This window comes from Phacochoerus africanus, chromosome 11, assembly GCF_016906955.1.
Source record: "Phacochoerus africanus isolate WHEZ1 chromosome 11, ROS_Pafr_v1, whole genome shotgun sequence".
Lineage (NCBI taxonomy): Eukaryota > Metazoa > Chordata > Mammalia > Artiodactyla > Suidae > Phacochoerus > Phacochoerus africanus.
In genome coordinates, this window is record NC_062554.1 from 6,735,341 (window position 1) to 6,754,172 (window position 18,832).

At 60.4% G+C, this 18,832-nt stretch overlaps 1 protein-coding gene across 2 annotated transcripts; it reads left to right on the forward strand.

Moving 5' to 3' along the window:
• Positions 1 to 1,293: 1,293 nt before the first annotated feature.
• Positions 1,294 to 14,626, forward strand: ATG16L2 (autophagy related 16 like 2). Of its 2 annotated transcripts, XM_047754151.1 has the most exons (18): positions 1,294 to 1,466; positions 3,193 to 3,292; positions 3,835 to 3,940; positions 7,767 to 7,840; positions 8,144 to 8,395; positions 8,514 to 8,579; positions 8,939 to 9,052; positions 10,000 to 10,062; positions 10,634 to 10,742; positions 11,095 to 11,200; positions 11,875 to 11,945; positions 12,140 to 12,211; positions 12,325 to 12,445; positions 12,755 to 12,860; positions 13,453 to 13,602; positions 13,751 to 13,798; positions 13,897 to 13,998; positions 14,277 to 14,626. In XM_047754151.1, exons 1-18 carry the CDS (start codon positions 1,349 to 1,351, stop codon positions 14,362 to 14,364), a joined length of 1,866 nt encoding a protein of 621 aa, XP_047610107.1. In that variant the 5' UTR covers positions 1,294 to 1,348; the 3' UTR covers positions 14,365 to 14,626. The 2 variants fall into 2 exon arrangements, with proteins under 2 accessions (XP_047610107.1, XP_047610108.1); XM_047754152.1 differs by lacking the exons at positions 1,294 to 1,466; positions 3,835 to 3,940.
• Positions 14,627 to 18,832: the final 4,206 nt, after the last annotated feature.

Consider the following 18,832-nt stretch of genomic DNA (forward strand, 5'->3'; position numbering starts at 1 on the left):
ACGCCAGGCTGGGGCTGGGGCTAAGATCTCAGGTTTAACTCTGTGCAGGTGCAGCAAAGTTTTCCTGGAGGAAGTGACCCATGAGTAGAAGCCAGGCCCACTAGAGGGAAAGGTGTTCCAAACAGCAGGCGTAGGGCGCCCAAAGGAAATGAGGGTCAAAGACAATGGCACAGGGGGAGAAAGCCCAATTCACTGTGGTTTCAAAGCAGAGCAGAGTACCCTCTCCTGTGGTGTCACTGGCATTGATAGCTTTTCAAGACCTGTAGCCCGCCCTCTCCACATTTCAACAGACCTGTCACCTCCATGGCCTGCATGGCCTCAGTGAGTCCCTCCTTTCATTCGTCACACCAGCCTGTCTGCAGAGCTCTGGACAGTTCCCTGCAAACTCATGATTCACTGTCAAGTGCACCTGCAAGAGATGCTGCTGCTGCTCCAGGGGCTGCCCAATAGGGTACAGAACAATCAGCAGAACTCGGTCAGGATATTGCGTTGGTGGCCAGCTCAGCCATCCTCTCCTGTGCAGTCTCAAGCAAGCCTCTTCCCCACTCTGAGCCAGGGGCTTCTTAGATGAAATCAGCTGCATGCCTTTACTCTCAGGGGCCTGAATTTTCTGCATGAACTGGACCCTTAAACCTTGCTCCACACAAGGACGGTTCTTTCTCCCGTCCTTCCAGGCCCGAATCTGCTGGAACGTCTTATGCCCTTGAACCTCTGCACTTGTTCTCTCCACTGCCTGGATTTTGCTTCTTTCTCCTCCTGGCCAGTTCCTACAGCATCCCTCACCACCTGACTCGAGGCCATCACCTCCGAAAAGCAGGGCCTCCTTTCTTCAGTCCTTCTTTTTCCGTGGTTTCTCATCTCGCTGTCACATATTGCCTGCCTTGTGTCTGTGTCGCCTCCCCTCACAGGTCTCGAGGGCAGGGTCCTGGAGTGAGGGGGGAGGCTGAACTCAGTTTCAAGCGCCGCCTGGTCCAGAGCGTCTGTTACCTTAGCGTTCGGTCTGGGCGCCTTGGGGTTAAAACACGGAGGCCTCGGAGGCGGCGCCTGCGGAGCGTGCCAACAGGAGAGGGGGAGCCGCCCGGAGGCTCCGACCTCGTCCCCGCTCACCGCCCCCGACAGCTTACAGGAGCCCCCACTCAGGTGCGACTTTTGTGGGGTCCGAGGGTCTAGACCCTGGGGGCGGCTTCCCCCACGTTTTCCTTCCGTTCTCCCCCCAAAACGCTCTTGGTACAACCCGGGGATTCCCCGCCAGCCGCGTGACGTCACGGAGTCCCCGCCGGGCCCCGCCCCGCCCGGCCGCGCCCACCTCCGCGAAAGCAGCGCGCCGGGCAGGCGGCAGCGGGCGGCCATGGCGGGGCCCAGCGACCCCGGCGCCCCTGTCGCCTGCTGGAAACGCCACATCGTGCGGCAGCTTCGACTCCGGGACCGCACGCAGAAGGCCCTCTTCCTGGAGCTGGTGCCGGCCTGTGAGTGCTGGTGCCTGGGGGGCCCCGATGACCGTCGGGGGCGCGGGGAGAGGGTTTGGCTGCTTCGGCTTTGACCCTGGCGTATCATCTTTTCGTCTCCGAAGCTTGAGCCTTCTAGAGCCCCTGTTACGCCCCATCTCCGACTAGCCGGTGTTCTTGCCCGTTACGAACCCGGGTCTGCTTAGAGCCCCTTGCCGGATGGAGCTCGGGCTCTTCCTTGCGCCTGGGGGCCCGGCTCTGCCTCTCACCAACTGGGCTTCCTAGGAACGGGTTCGTCAGCGAGTGTTGGTTTGTTACGGTCGCTTAGACGTCCCCTTCCTGGGCAGTCCCCAGGGTAGAGCCTGATCAGTCCATTTGGTCCCCATAAGCACAGCGAAAGATCACAGGACTGTCCAGAGCAGTTACTTCTAAACTCTACAGAGGAAGTTCAGAGTCCGAAGCTTTGCCACTGAGAGGCTCAGGTTTTTGGAGCATCTCTCTGTCCTCTCTGGCCTGAGGGAGAAGCAGGGGGCGCCAGGCTTTGGAGGGCCGTGGCTGAGCCTGGGGAAGTCAGACTCTCAGAGCCGTTTCTGGGAAGCTGGTCAGGGAAGGGTATGCAGTTCAAGTCGGGATGAAGAGCTGTACATCTGGGTGCAGTGCCTCTGGTCGGCTGAGATTCTGTGTCAGGGGTTGAAAGTCTAACCACAGTCCCTCCCGCTCCATCACTGGTCCTAACCTTGGCTGCTACTTAACCGTCTCCTCCAACCCCCACAACTGAATCTGCTGCTTCGTCCTGGGTGATTTCTTTGCAACCTTCTGGCCATCAGTCCTCTGCCTTCAGGGATGAGGCCAGCCCCATGCCTCTAGGCAGCCTCACTTCTCCGTGGCTCTGAGGGACAGTGGAACCTTCCAGTTACCCTCACCCCCTGGGGTGGCAGATGTGTGGAATTGGAGAGATGCTGGAGGGCTGAACACAGACTCGCAGTTGGTTCTGTCTTCTCCGGTTTGGGGCAGGTCATAGCCCTAAGCCTCAGGTTTCTCACCAGTAAACTGGACGGACTAGCATCTCGTTTGGATTTGCTGGGCAGGAGTGGGGGTTGCGGTGGGGTTTTGTGTGAGAACAAGTCCAGTGCCCCCGGAGAGAGCGAGGAGCTGCGGAGCTAGGCCTGGGCTTATCCACCGCCCTAACCTGGAACCGGCTGAGAAAGAGGAAGTGCCCACGAGTGGGGGTGGAGGGTTGTGTTCCAGGCTTCGTAGCAGAAACTACCAAACTTGAGAACTTGCTTTTCTGGCCTGGGGGGAACGTTACACCAGCCCTGGGGAAATCAGGATTTTTTTTTGATCTGGAAAGTCTGAGCCTCCGGAGGGGAAGTAACTTGCCGAAGGCCACAGGCTGGTGGAGCTCAGTTTGTCTCATTGCTCTCTGGGCCCAGGCCCGGCTCTGGGGGAGGCAGGATCCATCCCCGGCTCCTTCCCTCACTCAGGCCCTGCTTTGCCATCTCCCTTCCCAGCCGTGGTGGTCCTTCTCTGCTTCTCTGTCCTGGGGGAAGCAGGTCTTCTCCTGGGAGGGCCTGGGGGCTATGCTCTTAGGAGGGAGTGCGAGGGCTGGAGATTCTGGCAGAGCTACACCAACTCCCCTCGGGATCCCTGGGCTCCTGCAGCCCTCGCAGCCAGAGGCAGCTTGCACACCTGGAGTCTGCTGGAAAGGGTCTATCTCTGCTCCAGGCTCACCCCCTTGCACCCCTAGATAACCGTCTCCTAGAGAAGGCTGAGCTGCTGGCCCGGTTCTCAGAGACACTGCCGCCAGAGCCAAACAGTGTCACTCCAGCTACCCACCAGGGCCCCTGGTAAGTGTGTGTGTGTGACAGGGGGTGGTGGTCACAATGGGCTTCCTGTGCCTGGCCCTGCTGCCACTGCCTTGGCTGGGCTCATTCTCTCCCTGGTACCTCGATGGCCCCTGACCGATGCCCAGGGGAGGGGCAGTCGTTCCCCAGGGCAGCTCCTTGTCCTCCACTTCTCAGCCGTCTCTCTGCGTCTGTCCAGTGGCCTCCCCTCCCACTCCTGTGCGCCTCACCTGCCGCCTACAGAGAGGGCAGGACGCTGTCTGCTCCGCAGGTGGACGGAGGATGAGGACCGGGATGGGCTGGGTCTCGGTCTCGGGGTGGGCGTCCTTCCTGAGGAGAGTTCTGGCCCGGGAACTCAAGGCCTGAGGAGACCGCAGAGCAGGGGAGTCGCGGGCAGCTCGTTTCTGGAGACTTGCTCTTTTCTCTGCTGACTGTCTGGCTCCCACCTTCCTCGGGAGAAAGGTCACGGCTTTGCTTTCAAACTCCTGCGCATCCTCTGGGCGGGTGGAGGGTGGAATGAACGGCACTCTGTGATTGGTTGGCAGGGAGGAGGAGGAGGCGGGGCCTGACTCAGACCAAGTCCCATCACCGGCAGCTCTGAGGGTGAAGTGGCAGGAGGAGGAGGAGGGGCTCCGGCTGGAGTGCGGAGAGGTAGGCTGGGCAGGGCTCTGAGAGGATGGGCTGGGGCAGGACGTTGGGGCTGGGAGATGTGGTCCAAGGGAGCCAGTAAGTGAGGGGCATCCCCTTGGGGGTTAGAGCGCCCCCTGGCCTGGCCCTGGCAGCTCAGGATGACGTGCCCCTGGAGGCAGTGAGGTGAGAGCCCGGGGAGGAGTGCGAGGTGTGCAGGGACCAGGCAGCCTCGGTCCCCCTCTGGACGGTCCAGCCTGCTCTGCTCACCACCTGCCCCGCAGCCTCCGGGCCCAGCACCAGTTGATGCTCCTCCGCATTCGCAGACCAGCATCAGATGGCCCGCCTCCGCGGTGGGGGGCTGCCGCTGCCCACACCGCTGGATGTGGTGTCTCTTGGCTTCTGTTTCCGCACATCCCTTGGTTTTCCTTTCACTTCTGTAGCTGTTGCTTCCGCTCTGCCTTCTCTGGTTCCTTTCCCTCCTCTTTATCCCTCTCCCTTCAGATGTGGCTGTTCTTTGGGGTGAGGGACCCCCGTGGCCTCGGAGACCTTGGGTTTTCTAACTCCCAGACCCGTCGCCGGCTCAGCCTTCTCTTAGGAGCTCCGGACGCTCAGTTCCTCTTTGGACCTCACATCTAAAATCCCCTCCCCGGAATCATGTGGCCAGCACCACACTGAGCTGACGCCCTGAGGGCACTGGGCTGAGTAGTACTCCCATAACTTTAGGTTCCGGAAGAAACTGAGGCTCAGAGAGGTGGAGCCCGGATTTGAACTCCCTCCTGCATGAATCCACCTTCCATGATCTCCATTCTTGCAACAAATATTTACTGGCAGTCAGTCGCTGCGGTCAAGGCACAGGCATTACAGCTGTAGAGAAACCGCGGCCCCATGAGCTTCTGGTCCCTGGAGGAGGCCAGTGGGCCAGCAGACACCTGCCTGGTTGCTACACACGCCAGGTCACCTGCTCACCCAGTGCGGGGATGGGGCTGTGAAGCCGGTGAGCTCCTCTCCCGCAGCCCCTGTTGTGGTTGCAGCTTGACATGTGAGGTGGTTCTCAAGCATCCGAGCCCCGCTCTGGGCTGTGAGCGCCCCAGGCCGGGGGTGCCTCTGGCTCACCTCCGCTGTGTCCCTGGGGCCCGTCCCCACAGCTCAGCCTACTGACTTTGTAGACTAGCTGATAAATAAGGTGGATTGTTCCTCCCGGCCTTGGGAGTCACCAGGCTGGAAACTCAGAGGCCCTCTGACTCCTCCCAGCCCTCCATACTGAGCTAGGCACCAGCTCATGGATCCTGTCTCCGGACCCATCCACTTTTGCTTCTCGTGCCCTGTCTGGCCTGGTCCAGGTTACGCTCATCCGTCCCTGCGTGATTCCCCATCTGGCACCCCATCCATTCTCCATTCAGCACCCGGAGTGATAGATTTTAGTAATAAAAATGATCTTCATTTAGAAAGACAAGCAACACACACATATATGCTTGTTGTGAACATTCCAGGAGAACAGAAGCCCATAGAACGAAAAAGTAAAAGCCCCTGTCGCCACCCGCTCCATTATCAGCCTGGTCCATATTGTCCAGAGCGTCTCAGCCTGACTCCAGGGGAGTCCTCTAGCCTCTTTTGCATGTCCTGCCACTCTCTTGTCCCTGAGCTCCTGGTTCCCCGGGTCTGTGACACTCCTGCACACCCCTGGGTACTTCCCGAACCCCTCACCCCCAGCACTCCCTCCCCCCTCGTCACTTCCGCAGACACACACCTGTCACTTCCTTCTGGCTATGCCAAGGCATGGGAGGGCCTTTCTCTTTGACTCTTAGTACTATTTCATATATCACAACAAGCATGTTTTATTACTGTTTTAACTTTTTTTTTTTTTTTTTTTTTGGCTGTGCCTGAGGCATGTGGAAGTTCCTGGGCCAGAGATCCAACCCAAGCCACAGCAGCAACCCAAGCTGCTGCAGTGACAATGCTGGATCCTTAGCCTGCTGTGCCACAAGGGAACTCCTTAACTCTGTTTTTTTTTTTTTTGTCTTTTTGCCTTTTCTAGGGCTGCTCCTGTGGCATATGGAGGTTCCCAGGCTAGGGGTCCAATCGGAGCTGCAGCTGCCAGCCTACACCATGCGGGATCCAAGCCACGTCTGCAACCTACACCACAGCTCATGGCAATGCCAGATCCTTAACCCACTGAGCGAGGCCAGGGATCGAACCCACAACCTCATGGTTCCTAGTTGGATTCGTTTCCACTGTGCCACTATGGGAACTCCTATTATTTGAATTTTAAAAAGCATCGCAAAAATTAAATACCAAAACATCAGTGAAAGTCTCTGGCAGATGACGAAGTGGAGGTGGTGTTCAGTGTTTAATGGTGGGAGGAATTATGAATGTGATGAGCTGGGCCAGCTATGAAAGGAGACTGCCCAGAACACATAGGTTCCCGCCCCAGGCCCACCCACGTGGCATCGGTGCAGGTGGACTCCACACTTGCTCCTCCCCCTGACCCTCCCAGGCCCACGTGAGGAAGAACACAGGGACAGGACAGCAGCCAAAGCCCCCAGTCTTGGTTACTTCCTGTTCCTCTTGCTACACTTGTGGGAACTGCTTTGCTTAGCATCTCTCTCTCCCAGCGACTCCTCAGCTCTGTGGTTCCCAGCTCTTGGCTCTTTGTTGGACCGTTCAGTGAGGCCGGGACTAGGGGCAGCTCCAGTATTCAGTCTGGGCCCTGTGCGGCCAACACGCCATTCCTGTTCTTAGCCCATGTGCCTATGCTCAGGGCTCCTTGTTGCCTGCTCTCTGGGATCTATGCTTCCGTAGGCCAGGGCTTGGAGGGGTGGGAACCGAGCACACATCCCTCGAACTCCGCCTGTAGACCAGCCCCTTAACTTGGAGCACGATGCTGGGTGGCCAGGGCTCAGGCATCAGTTCTGCCACTTTAGCTGTGTCACTTTAGGCAAGGCATTTAACCTCTCTGGGTCAATGTCCTTGGCTGTGAAACGGGGGAGAATGGCACTCCCTACTGGTTTAAACGAGTGAATACATGTAGAGTGCTCGGACCAAATCTGACACATCTGTGTGCTCTATAAACCAGCGCCATTGCTATTATTCATTTTTTTTGGCCGGGCTCACTGCCTGTGAAAGTTCCTAGGCCAGGGATTGAACCTGTGCCAGAGCAGAAACCCAAGCCACTGAGATGACAACACTGGGTCCTTAACTCACTGTGCCACAAGGGAACTCAAGGATTGCCATTATTTACAATGCCCTTCCTGGAGTTCCTGTTGTGGCCCAGTGGAAACGAATCCGACTAGGAACCATGAGGTTGCGGGTTCGATCCCCAGCCTCACTCAGTGGGTCAAGGATCCGGCATTGCCAGTGAGCTGTGGTGTAGGTCGCAGACACAGCTTGTATCCTGTGTTGCTGTGGCTGTGGCTAGGCGGGCAGCTGTAGCTCCAATTGGACCCCTAGCCTGGGAATCTCCATAGGCGGCAGGTGCGGCCCTAAAAAGACAAAACAAAACAAAAACAAAAACAAACCCCCAAACTCTTCCTTATAGAAATAATGTGTTAGCCTATGAAGTAAGCACTACCATTCCCATTGGACACGTGAGGAAACAGGACAGGTTCAGAGAGGTTAAATGACCACCCCAGGTCGCAGAAAATGAGTGGTGCTGCCAGGACTGAAACTCGGGTTAGGCACCAGAGCCTAAGGCCCTGCTCAGATTCCCGAGTCAGCAGCGCCTTCCCGCGCCTGGTGCTGCACCTGTCCGCCTAAGCTTTCTCTTGAGGAAGGGGGCATGTGGGAGAGGGGCTGGAGGCCCTGCCCAGAGGCGCCCTCACCCACCTGTGGGGCCCCTCCGCCGCCGCAGATGGCCTACCAGGTGGTGGTGAAGAGCGCGGCCCTGGGCGCCCTGGACTCGCAGCTGGAGGAGCGGCAGAGCAGGTGAGACGCGGGCGGGACCTCGCGCCCCTCGGGGAGGCTCGGGCCATCGCTGCGGGGGGGCAGGGGGGACGGGAGTCACCCGGAGGGTCTCTAGGAGGGCCCGAGGGCTTTCCCCACGTCCCCACACCTCCCCCGGGCCTGCGGTTGATCGCAGAGGCCGGGGACAGCAGGACTCCGAGGGCGGAAGGCTGGGCTGGAGTCGTGGCTTAGGCGCCCGGCTGGTCGCGTGGCCAGGGGCAAGTCTGTCCCGGCTCCGAGGCCGGTTCTTCTAAGGCGGGGACGGAGGTCCTCTCTGTCCCCCAGGCTGGCGGCTCTAGAGGCTCGCGTGGCACAGCTGCAGGAGGCGCGGGCGAAGAAGGCGCGGCAGGTGGACGCGCGGCGCGCGCTGAACGCGGCGCAGCAGGCGGCCTATGAGGCGCTGCGCGCGCACGCCGGGCGCCAGGAGGCGGCGCTGCGCAGGCTCCAGGAGGAGGCGCGCGACCTGCTCGAGCGGCTGGTGCAGCGCAAGGCGCGCGCCGCCGCCGAGCGCAATCTGCGCAACGAGCGTCGCGAGAGGTGAGCGCGCTGGGCGCGCCCCTCGGGGAGCTGAGCGGTCGCGCGCCTCGTGCGGAAGGGGCCGAGCCCCGCCTTTGGGGGCCCCGAGCCCCACGCTCAGGAGGCTTCTCTACCCCAGGGCCAAGCAGGCGCGGGTGTCCCTGGAGCTGAAGAAGGCAGCCAAGCGGACAGTGAGCATCAGCGAGTAAGAGTGGGGCTGCGCCGGGACCTGCCTGCCGGGCCTGCGTCGCTGGTTCGGACCCGCATGCCCTGGAGCGCTCTGCTCTGGGACCGCCACAGTCCTACCCTTCTCCCACCTGCACGTGGCCGCCGGTGCACCTCACCGCACGTGTGCACGGCCGCGGGGCCGACGCCCCCACGTAGACCTAGGCCAGGACACGTGCACACACGTGTGGTCGTAGGAGCCAGCATGCGCGCCTGGCACATGCGCACCCACGCGGACCCCCTCATCACTGTGTCTGCACATCCTCACCAGTAGGGCGCAGGGCCGCTGAGGGGCTGGCTTGGTCTCTTGGCTATTCTGAGCTTGATTCTCTCTCCCAGGAGCCCAGACGCACTGGACGATGGGATCACAGAGGAAGCAGAACCTCCGGCCCTGGCTGCGGAGCCCAAGTCCCTGGAGAGTGAGGCTACTGAGAAGTGGAGGAGGCCATTCAGGTGAGGGCTCTCCCAGAGTCTTGCTCGAAGGCCTTGGGCCAGCTCTTGGGTTTAGGGGGAGCTTGAGGAGAGACTGGTGTACAGCTGAGACCACCCCCCACCCCAGGACAGACCTGAATTCCAGGGCCTGGAGACACTTGGGGTCATTGCCACCCCAGGGACCCAGTCCCTATCCTTACTCCTTTTCCTCCTTCCCAGGACCAGAGCTCTGGGGGCGGGATGGCAGGCTGGTGAAAGGGTGTGACCAAGAGGGGACTTGTGGGCAAGGCCCAGGGCTCAGCTGTCCCAGGCATGTGTGGGGACTCCAGAGTACACGTGTGCAAGCTTAGGCGAGCATACCTGCATGTGTCTGAAGCTTGTGTACACGTGAGCTGTCATGGGTGGGACCTGATCGGGGCTTCAGTCCTTGGGTGCTCCTCCGTGCGATCTCCCTGTGGCATGGAGACTGCCCCCTGCCGCCCCGGCCCTATTCCCCAGTCTGAAGGCTCTCCTTCAGCCCTTCTTTGCAGGTTGCTGGTGTCCTGGCCTCAGGGTAGTGAAGGAACCCAGAGGAGGGCATGAGACGCTGGTGGGCCAGGTCATCCTGGGACACATGCTCTCCTGGGCATTTTTGAGGTCTCTCAGCGGGTGTAGGTTTCCCCACCCCCTTGTCCCCAGGCTTGTGCTATCTCATCCCGGGACACCTCCCCAGAGGCCCCAGTTCAGCCTCCCCTGAACTTTTGTCGAGGGGCCCTTAGGTGGTGAGGCAGTTCTTAACGACCATGGTGGGAACTTTGGGACACTTCCTTCCAAATCCCTCCCTGCCTGCACCATCCTGGGGCCCTGGCTCATCCTGCTCTCCTGGCCTTAGAGGGGCCAAGTTCTCGTCCCGGCTCAAGAGTGTATCGGGACGCGTGACTGCTGTCTGCGCACCTGCCCCTTAGCACCTCTCTCTTGGTTCCGTCCAGGTCTGCCTCTGCCACCTCCCTGACGGTGTTCCGCTGTGTGGATGTGGTGAAGGGGCTCCTGGAGTAAGTGTGTATGCACGTGTGTGAAGGTGTCAGGCCTCTTGGATGCGTGTGTCAGGCTCCTGAAGCCTGGGCTTGCTCTGTGTACGTGCCCAGTCTGTCTCCCGTGCGTTGCCCTGCAGTCTGGGTATGAGTCTCTTCTGAGCCCAGAAGCAGGGGCTGCGTCCATGGCCTCATTCCCAGTCCCTGCCTGGCTGTGCTCCAAGCTCTGCCCCTCACCCAAGGTCCTCACAGGGGACCAAGATCTCCAGCCTGAAGCTGCCCAGGAACTGCCACTCCTTTGGGCAACTGAGGCTCAGAAATGGCAGGAATTCATTTGAGGTCACAGTGCTGCGCAGTGGCCAAGCCGGGACTGAGCCCCAGCTCCAAGGCCTCTGTGTACCCACCACCCTGCCCTCCCTCTGCGCCCGTCTCCACACTGACCCCTGGGGTCGGAGGCTGGTGGGACCGGGCTCGCTGCACCTCCAGGCCACATGCTGCGTCGCTGCGTCTGCTTCCTGCTGTTGCTGCCCGGCAGAGCTTGGGGCGCGTGAGTCAGGAGGCCTCGCTGAGAGCCCTTCTGACCCCTCCCCAGTTTCAAGAAGAGGAGGGGCCACTCGATCGGGGGCGCCCCCGAGCAGCGATACCAGAGCATCCCCGTGTGCCTGGCCGCCCGACTGCCCACCAGAGCTCAGGACGTGCTGGTGAGGACAGCGGGCCGAGGGTGGGGGCGCAGGCCCCAGGAGTGGCCCAGGGCGGCCGGGGCAGCAGGCCGGGTGGCTGGGCAGGAGCAGGCGTCTCCCCACATGACGCCTCCTCTCCCGGGAGCCCCTTGGCATTTCATGGAGGGAGAGGCAGCAGGCCAGGTCGGGGGATGGGGAGCAGGGGGGAGCCTCCTGCAGGGGTCCCCTCAGCGGTGACAGCCCTGGCAGGGCCAAGTTGGAAAGTCAGCCTTTGGACAGACCCTGTGCCCGGATGTGTGCATGAGAGCTGCGAGCACGCGCGAGGGGGCGTGTGTGGTGGGAGCAGGGCCACCCACCTCCCTTTTCCCTACAGGAAGCCCACCTCTCTGAGGTCAATGCTGTTCATTTTGGCCCCAGCAGCAGCGTCCTGGCCACCGGAGGGGCGGACCGCCTCATCCTCCTCTGGAATGTCGTGGGAGGTGGGTCCCTGCGCGCAGGCCAGCCCCGTGCCTTCTCTCCAGCCTCACCCTCGGCGTGCTCCGTGGTGGGTGCGGGCCTGGGGCCTTGCGTCTTCTCACCTGGAACATTCTGGGGGCAGTGGCCAGATGACCCCTGGCAAGAATTCTGGGCCTGCTGCTTCTGAGAAGGGCAGAGCCCCCCTCCTGGGGTCGAGGCCTGCAGGGAGGGGAGGGTTAAGCTCAGATGGTCCCTTTGGGGCGGTGGGTTGGGCCCTCGAGCAGGTCCCTGGGGTCTGCCAGGCCAGGCCACCTAATGTCACTTAGCTCTCAGGACTCAGTTTGAAGGCAAGTGTGAGCTATCTACCCTGTGTCCTGCAGAGAGGCATGTACTAGGGAGTGATAGCTGGCTGCTGGAGGCTTCCTGGAGGAGGCGAGTCTCCAGCTGGCCTAGCCCTGGCTCGCTGTGTGACCAAGGGACGGGCCCTTCTCGCTGGTCCTCTTCAGCCGCCTGCAGCCCTTGTGGGGCCCCCTGCTGGCAGCTTGGGAAGGTGCAGCCTCCTGCAGGACCCTTGCCTGGAACAGACCCAGCAGTTCTGTCCTCTGCACTGGGAGAGACTCATTTTTCTGCTCACAGCTTCTCTGTTTCATGAGATTAGTGACTTCATTTCACCTGTTCCTTCTCTTGGTCCCCTTAGGTCGCCTGAAGGCTAAGCAGACCCTGGAAGGAGCTGGCGGCAGCATCACCAGTGTGGACTTTGACCCTTCGGTGAGGAGACCTGGGTGGCAGGTGCCGGCGGGGGCTCTGGGACCTGAGGGAACATCACGCGGAGCCTAGAGCCCGGCTCTCGGGCTCCCTGGGCTTCCTCTCTCCCCTGCCCCGCCCGGGTGACCGGGGCGGTGGGGGCTGCGAGGCCTCAGGCCGAGGTCCAGGACGTCTCCTTTCTCCTTCCACCTCCTCAGGGCTCCCAGGTACTGGCAGCTACTTACAATAAGGCCGCCCAGCTCTGGAAGGTGGGGGAGGCACAGTCCAAGGTGAGGCCTGACTGAGGAGGCAGCCTGGGGGTCAGGGGTCATGCCTTGGGCCTGGAGGGGGTTGTTCTGTGGTCTTGGCTACACCCTTGATCCATATCTGGGATGGGGGGCAGGAGACGCTCTCCGGACACACAGATAAGGTGACGGCTGCCAAATTCAAGCTGACAAGGCACCAGGCGGTGACTGGGAGCCGGGACCGGACTGTGAAGGAGTGGGACCTCGGCCGCGCCTACTGTGAGGCCCCGCCCTGCCCCCTCCCCCACCTGCTAGGACCCCCCCCCCAGGCCAGGCCATGAGGAACCTCAGCCTGCTGTGGAAGTGGCTCCAAGACTTACAGCCGTCCGGGATGAAACCTCCCACGGCCTGTCTTCTATCCCCCATCAGCGATGCTTTCCCTGGCTTCTCGGGGAACTCAGGCTTTGGGCTGGGAGGCAGGGGATCTGGTTCCAGGTCTGGGAGGACACCATCTCTCTGGGCCTTCTGGGCTGGGCTGGCTCCTGATAACTCTTCTCTGAGGTGGGGGCTCTGCTCTTTGGTCCCCAGGCTCCAGGACCATCAGTGTCGTGTCCTACTGTAACGACGTGGTGTGTGGGGACCACATCATCATAAGCGGCCACAATGACCAGAAGATCCGGTTCTGGGACAGCAGGTGATAGGTGCAGGCTGTGGGCGGCGGAGGTGGGGACAGGGCTCCTTCGTTCTCGTCCTCTTTCTGGCCATGGAGGGTACCTTGGGGAGGTGAGGCTCTGGTGGCCTTTGTGCTGGACTCGGCCTCTTGAAGGCTCAGCTGCCTCTGAGACCTGTGCCTCCTTCTCACTGACCCTTGGTCCAAGCACTGGCTCTGCCAGGGTCTTGCCCACCAAGGGGGAGAAGTCCCTTTTGGCTCTGTAGTCACTGCTTTTTAGTCAAAAGGAACACAAGCTTTAGCTGGTTTTTGGACTTTGGGCTCGGATGGATTGTGGCTGCCGGTGCTGGGCCTGCCCGAGGCGTCTCCGTCCTCATCTGCAGAGACTGCCTTTGGAAGCCTTGGCTCTGCCTTTCACGCGTTTAAAGACAGACTTCCATTGCTCTCCTTTCCTCGTGTTAGTGACCCACCTGTTTCAGGGCTCTGGCTTCGAGTCACAGGTGACCCGAGTTCCTGCGGGCGGGGCCGGCTGCAGGGGGAGGTCTGTCACCAGCCGCGGCCTCAGCCTGGTCGGCGGGGTCTGCTTCTCATCCTCATCGCTGCCCCTCTTCCTCAGGGGGCCCCGCTGCACCCAGGTCATCCCCGTGCAGGGCCGGGTCACCTCCCTGAGCCTCAGCCACGACCAGCTGCATCTGCTTAGCTGCTCCCGAGATGACACCCTCAAAGTCATCGACCTGCGCGTCAGCAACATCCGCCAGGTGTTCAGGTACCTCCTCGTGCCCGCTGCCCCTGGGCCCTTAGCTGGGGCAGCGGGGGCCTGGGCCCACCGAGGTGCCCAAGCCCTTGTTGGAGGCGGGACGCTCTTTAAGTTCCTGGCTCCGCCTCCATTCTGACGTGACCCTGTCTCTCCTCAGGGCTGATGGCTTCAAGTGTGGTTCCGACTGGACCAAAGCTGTGTTCAGGTGTGTCTGCGCGCGTGCCAGGCCCATGTCTGCGTCTGCGGCTCGTGTCCACAGTCCTCCCCTCTGACCTCTTTCTTGCTCTGCTGTGGCGGCTGCAGCCCAGACAGAAGCTATGCACTGGCAGGCTCCTGGGATGGAGCCCTTTACATCTGGGACGTGGACACTGGGAAGCTGGAGAGCAGCCTCCGGGGACCCCACTGGTGAGCACAGCCGCCGCCTGCCCACCCAGCCCAGGCCGGCTAGGCCGACCCCCGTCCGGACATGCTGGCATCCTGGAGTCCCAGCTCTTGCCCCAGACCTCCAGCCCCGGGCCCTTCTCAGGTCACAAGGTGTCTTCCCACGGGCCCCAGGGTCCAGCCTTGGGTGAGGAGACGGCTCAGAGGGGGCCTCACACTAGCCAGGTCCAGACATGAGGGGCAGAGCGCGGCTGCAGGCCCAGTTCTGACACCCCCTGGCGCCTGCCTCTCCCTCCCCTCAGTGCTGCTGTCAACGCCGTGGCCTGGTGCTACTCCGGGAGCCACGTGGCGAGCGTGGACCAGGCCAGGAAGCTTGTGCTCTGGCACTAGTGCCACGTCCGCCCAGCCTGAGCCGGCCCTCTAGTCGAAGCCTGAAGCCAGGGGACAGCTTCCCACCACCCGAGAGGCTCCAGGGCCAGGCGGGGATGGGGGTGAGGGCTAGGGGCACTTGATAGGTAAGAAGGCCTGGCGGGACCTGGTCTGTTTGTTTAAAAAGTGTGGGTTGGCAGGGCGGGTTTGGATTACGGTATTGTTTCATTTTTTAACTCTGTCTCACTTTCTCGGGCATAGTGGAAAAAAAATTACATCTAAACCGGTGTCTGTTTTGCCTCATTGCAGCATTCAGGGGACAGAGAGGCTTGGGGCTGGGGGCTCAAGGAGGGCCAGGCTTGCCTCCCTGTCCTCCCCCCGCTCGGAGTGGGCGGGAGCCCTCCCGGCCTCCGTGCTGCCCCCGTCTAGCAGGAGACAGCATGAGGAACGGCTCTGGGGCAGCCAAGGGCAGTGAGCCATGCACGTTTCACCCGGGGTCCAAGCTGGTCCTTGGGCCTCCGCTTGCGGCATGCAGGGTGGACTGAGGCTGAGGAGGGGCCCTGGGGCAAGGATCCTGACGACCCAGAGCCATGTCAGGTACGCGGTGCAGCAGGCCTGCCTTTAGACCGGGCCGTGTTCTTGCCCCAGAGCCCAAGCCTGGAGTGTGTGGGGATGCTCTGTGCGTGTCGGGGGCAGCCGGGCTGGGCCTGAGGCTTCCCTCACATTGGCATCAGACTGAGTCCACACAGGAAGCTTCCAGAGTAGATGGCAGGCCGACGGGTGGGGCCTCGTTTCCTTCCTCAGCCTGGGGCGTGGAGGAGGGTGGCAGGCACTGGAGGAGGCATCTGCCCCTGAGTGCTAAGGGCTGGACCCCTGTTCCCCTGAGATTCAAAGCCTTTGCTCTGGAACTCTCAGCCTCTTTTGGGGCCGGCGGGGGGGGGGGGGGGGAGCTGCACTCATGGCATGCGCAAGTTCCCAGGCTGGGGTCGAACTCGCACCACAGCAGCAACCTGAGCTGTTCCAGTGACGACACCGGATCCTTAACCTGCCGAGCCACAGGAGAGCTCCTCGGCCTCCTTTACTGCCTTACCAGTTCTCCCCTGGGCATCTGCCAGTCCCAGGGTTGTGGAAACCATTTCCAGGATGGGCAGGCGAGCTAAGAGCCTGGACTGCAGCTAGACTGTCTGGGTTTGAATCTCTGCTCTGCTGTGTAGTAGCTGAATGATTTTGAGCAAGTTACTTAATGTCTGTGGGCCTTAGTTTACTCCTCTGTGAAATGGGATAGTAATAGCATCCACCTCAAAGGTGGTTGTAAGGCCTCAGGGCATGGTATTTGTAAAGTTCCTGGCACATGTCAAAGGCTGGGTAAGTGTTGGCAAAATACCCAAAGCTACACTCTGCTGGTCGCAGCTCACTCACTGCTCCTGGCCCAGCTGGCCCCTGAGCTCTAGGTGACATAGCCAGCTGCCTCTGGGCACCATCTCTCCCGGATGTAAGCTCCCCTTCTCCTCACATCCCTCATCTTCTCGGGAACCAAAGCTGGGGCCTGTTGTGTCTAACTCTCTTTCCATTCCTGCTGTCACTGTAGGCCACCTTCTAGACCTGCTGTCTCCCCACCTGTCCCCTCCTCGCATGGTCGGAGTAACTGCTAACATTTCATGGTCACATGGTCATACATCCAACTCTTTGTCCTCCACTGCCTGCAGGGGAGCTCCTTGCCCTTGGGACGTGGCCCTGCTGGTCTCCGCTCCTTTACTTCCTTGCTGCTCTGAGTGTGTCTTGCACATGCTTTTCTCATTTTCTCTCTGCCTGGAATGTTCTTCCCTCCCAGTCCTAATTCAGAGTTTGTCCTGCAGGATCCCCCCTCTGAGAGCCTTTCCCCGCCTTCTCGGCTGGCTGGGGGTCTCTACCAGCCCTGAGCCCCCCATCTGCTTCCCTCCATTTCGGCCAGGGGGCTCCTGGAAGAGGCCGGGGTGGGGGCAGAGTACTCCCTGGGATCAGGCCTCAGAGCCACAGACAAGGCCTCAGGAAGGGTCTAAGTGGCTCGGTTCTCTTACTTGAGGACTCACTTAGGTCTGAGTTCCTGTCTTGGCTTAGCAGTTAACCAATCTGACTAGTATCCATGAGGATGTGGGTTTCAGCCTTGCCGTGAGCTGTGACGTGGGTCGCAGACGTGGCTCAGATCCCACGTTGCTGTGGCTGTGGTGTAGGCTGGTAGCTACAGCTCCGATTTGACCCCTAGCCTGGGACCCACCCTCCATATGCTAAGGGTGCGGACCCCAAAAGACAAAAAGACAAACAAAAAGTCTAACAGGTGACTCTAGGAGTCTAAGACCCCCCCCCCTTTTTTTGGCCACACCTGTGGCATATGGAAATTCCTGGTCCAGGGATTGAATCTGGTCTACACCACAGCTATGGCAACACAGGATCCTTAACCTGCTGAGCCACAGCAGGAACTCTGCAAGATTTAGACTCCAGAGAGTCCGGCCCTCAGCCCCTGGCTCCCGGCAGCCACCAGAAGCCAGCAGCTGCCTAAGCCTGCAGCCTTTTTCCAGCCTCCTGGGATTCGTGGCTGGAAAGACCACTGCATCTAGGAGCCACCGTTATGGAGCTGTCAGAGCCTGTGGTCTGTGCTTTCCAAGGAGCCTCTTGTTCCTCCAGACCAGCCTGTGAGGCAGGCTCTTCACAGGTGAGACAGTGGGGCTCACAGAAGCAAGTGTTAGGAGATCACACCTGGCACAGCTGGATTTCGACTGTTACACTTTTTAAAAAACAATCAGAGAATCTGCGCCCCACCTAGGCAGAGCTGCAGGGCACCCCCCTGTGCTCCTGCAGTGTGCCCACTACTTCCACCACGAGGTGGGTGATTCTAGCTTTTTGTCCAAACTGGATCCCTCCCTGTGTCTCTTCCATTCTGGCCCTGGGCACCCAGGCCTGGGCCTGCAGCCTTAGTGGTCTTTGAGCTGCCGGACACGCAGGCCCCCGGAGAGGAATGTGCATCCCGGGAGGCCCGTACTGGCCCCACTGTCTGGGGACTGCAGTGCAGACTGCTTAGGGAACGCAGCAAAGGAGCTCGGGCAGTGATCCAACTGGCTCCGGGGACAGTGACCCCTCAGCTCCCCTTAAGCCTTCCCTTCTTCAGGCTGACAGCACACCCTTGCCTCACCTCAGGGAGCACAGGCACATCCTAACTTCCTGGGAGAGGTGCTTCCCGGAGGAGCGAATCTGGAAGGCCAAGAGGGAAGGAGGCTCAGAGGGGGGCTGGCTGGGAAGGCTGTTCCTCTGGTCTTTGCAGTCCCTGGCAGGAAAGGGATGCGTGGAGAACCTGTGCTGAAACTGCTCTGGGCTTTCAGCGCCCTCTCCTCGGCTGTTCGGTACTCAGGGGATGCCTGGCTGAGCTGTTCCTGAATGTCAAAACTGTCACCCTTGCTGTGCGCACGGACAGAGGGCCACAGAGGGGCCAGGGCCCTGTGTGGAGCTGGGATAAGAATTCAGGCTCATAGATCCCTATTTTCTAACAATTGGACTCAGGTTCTGCAGAGGGGCTGGCCTGGTCTTCTGGAGGCCAGGTTGCAGGTTCTGCTCCCAGCTGTCTTCCTGGGAGGACCTGGGCAAATCGCAGTGGATGGAGTTCCCATCCACGAGACTGCACTGTAGCTCTGGGCTTCACCGAAGGTGGCTGGGCTCTTCCCCTCGGCTGTTGTGCAGGCATGGATACCACCTCTGCCTGCCTGGGACTTGGGAGGGAGAAAGAACAGAGGCTCCTCTTCTGGGCTCTTCCTGCCTCTCGGTCACTGCCCTGTCCTGGGAGATGCACCTTGGCCTGCACCTGCTGTTCTTGAACTGCCCCCGCCAGATGTGAGCCCCTGGCTGCAGGGATGGAAACTGGGTTGTTTGTGTCTCGAGCAGAACGTGGCCTGGGGGCAAGTAAGTTAGTTGGCTGGGCAAAAGGCGGTTGACTAGAGATGGTCCTGGCCCTTCAGAGGTTCTCTGGAGGACTCCTGATGGCACAGGGTGGACCTCCTGTGAGATGTGACACCGGGTCTGGGTACAGGCTGTTTTCTTTCTAGAGATGCACAGCTCCTCTGTACATTATCTTATTTGATCCTCCTGGGTCTTAGGAAGTTTGTATTGTCTTCTTACCCCCACTTTACAGATGAGAAACACAAGGCTCAGAAGGGTGAAGGAACAAGCCAAAGGTCACAGCCAGCTGAGGCAGCCCAAGGACTTGGAGGCAGGACTTTTGACCACGCTCTTCCCCTGCCCCTTTCAGGAGCAAGTGGGTGGCAAGACGCACACTTAGCATCTAGTGTGGAAGGGGTGTGAGCCCTGTTTGTGAGTTCACTCCTGTTGTTTTAGGATAACATCCAGGAAAACATCCCTAGACCAGAGCTCTCTGAAACAGATATGGTAGAAGCACCGCATTTGTCTTTCTGGCAGTGGGGCAGAGAAAAACGGTCCAGGAACATGATGCTCGTAGGCATTCATG

Coding starts and splice junctions, on each gene's coding strand:
- ATG16L2 (XM_047754151.1), top strand. CDS start 1,349: ATGGCGGGGCCCAGCGACCCCGGCGCCCCTGTCGCCTGCTGGAAACGC. Junction 9,053..9,999: donor AAGTGGAGGAGGCCATTCAG/GTGAGGGCTCTC, acceptor GGTTCCGTCCAG/GTCTGCCTCTGCCACCTCCC. Junction 10,063..10,633: donor GTGGTGAAGGGGCTCCTGGA/GTAAGTGTGTAT, acceptor ACCCCTCCCCAG/TTTCAAGAAGAGGAGGGGCC.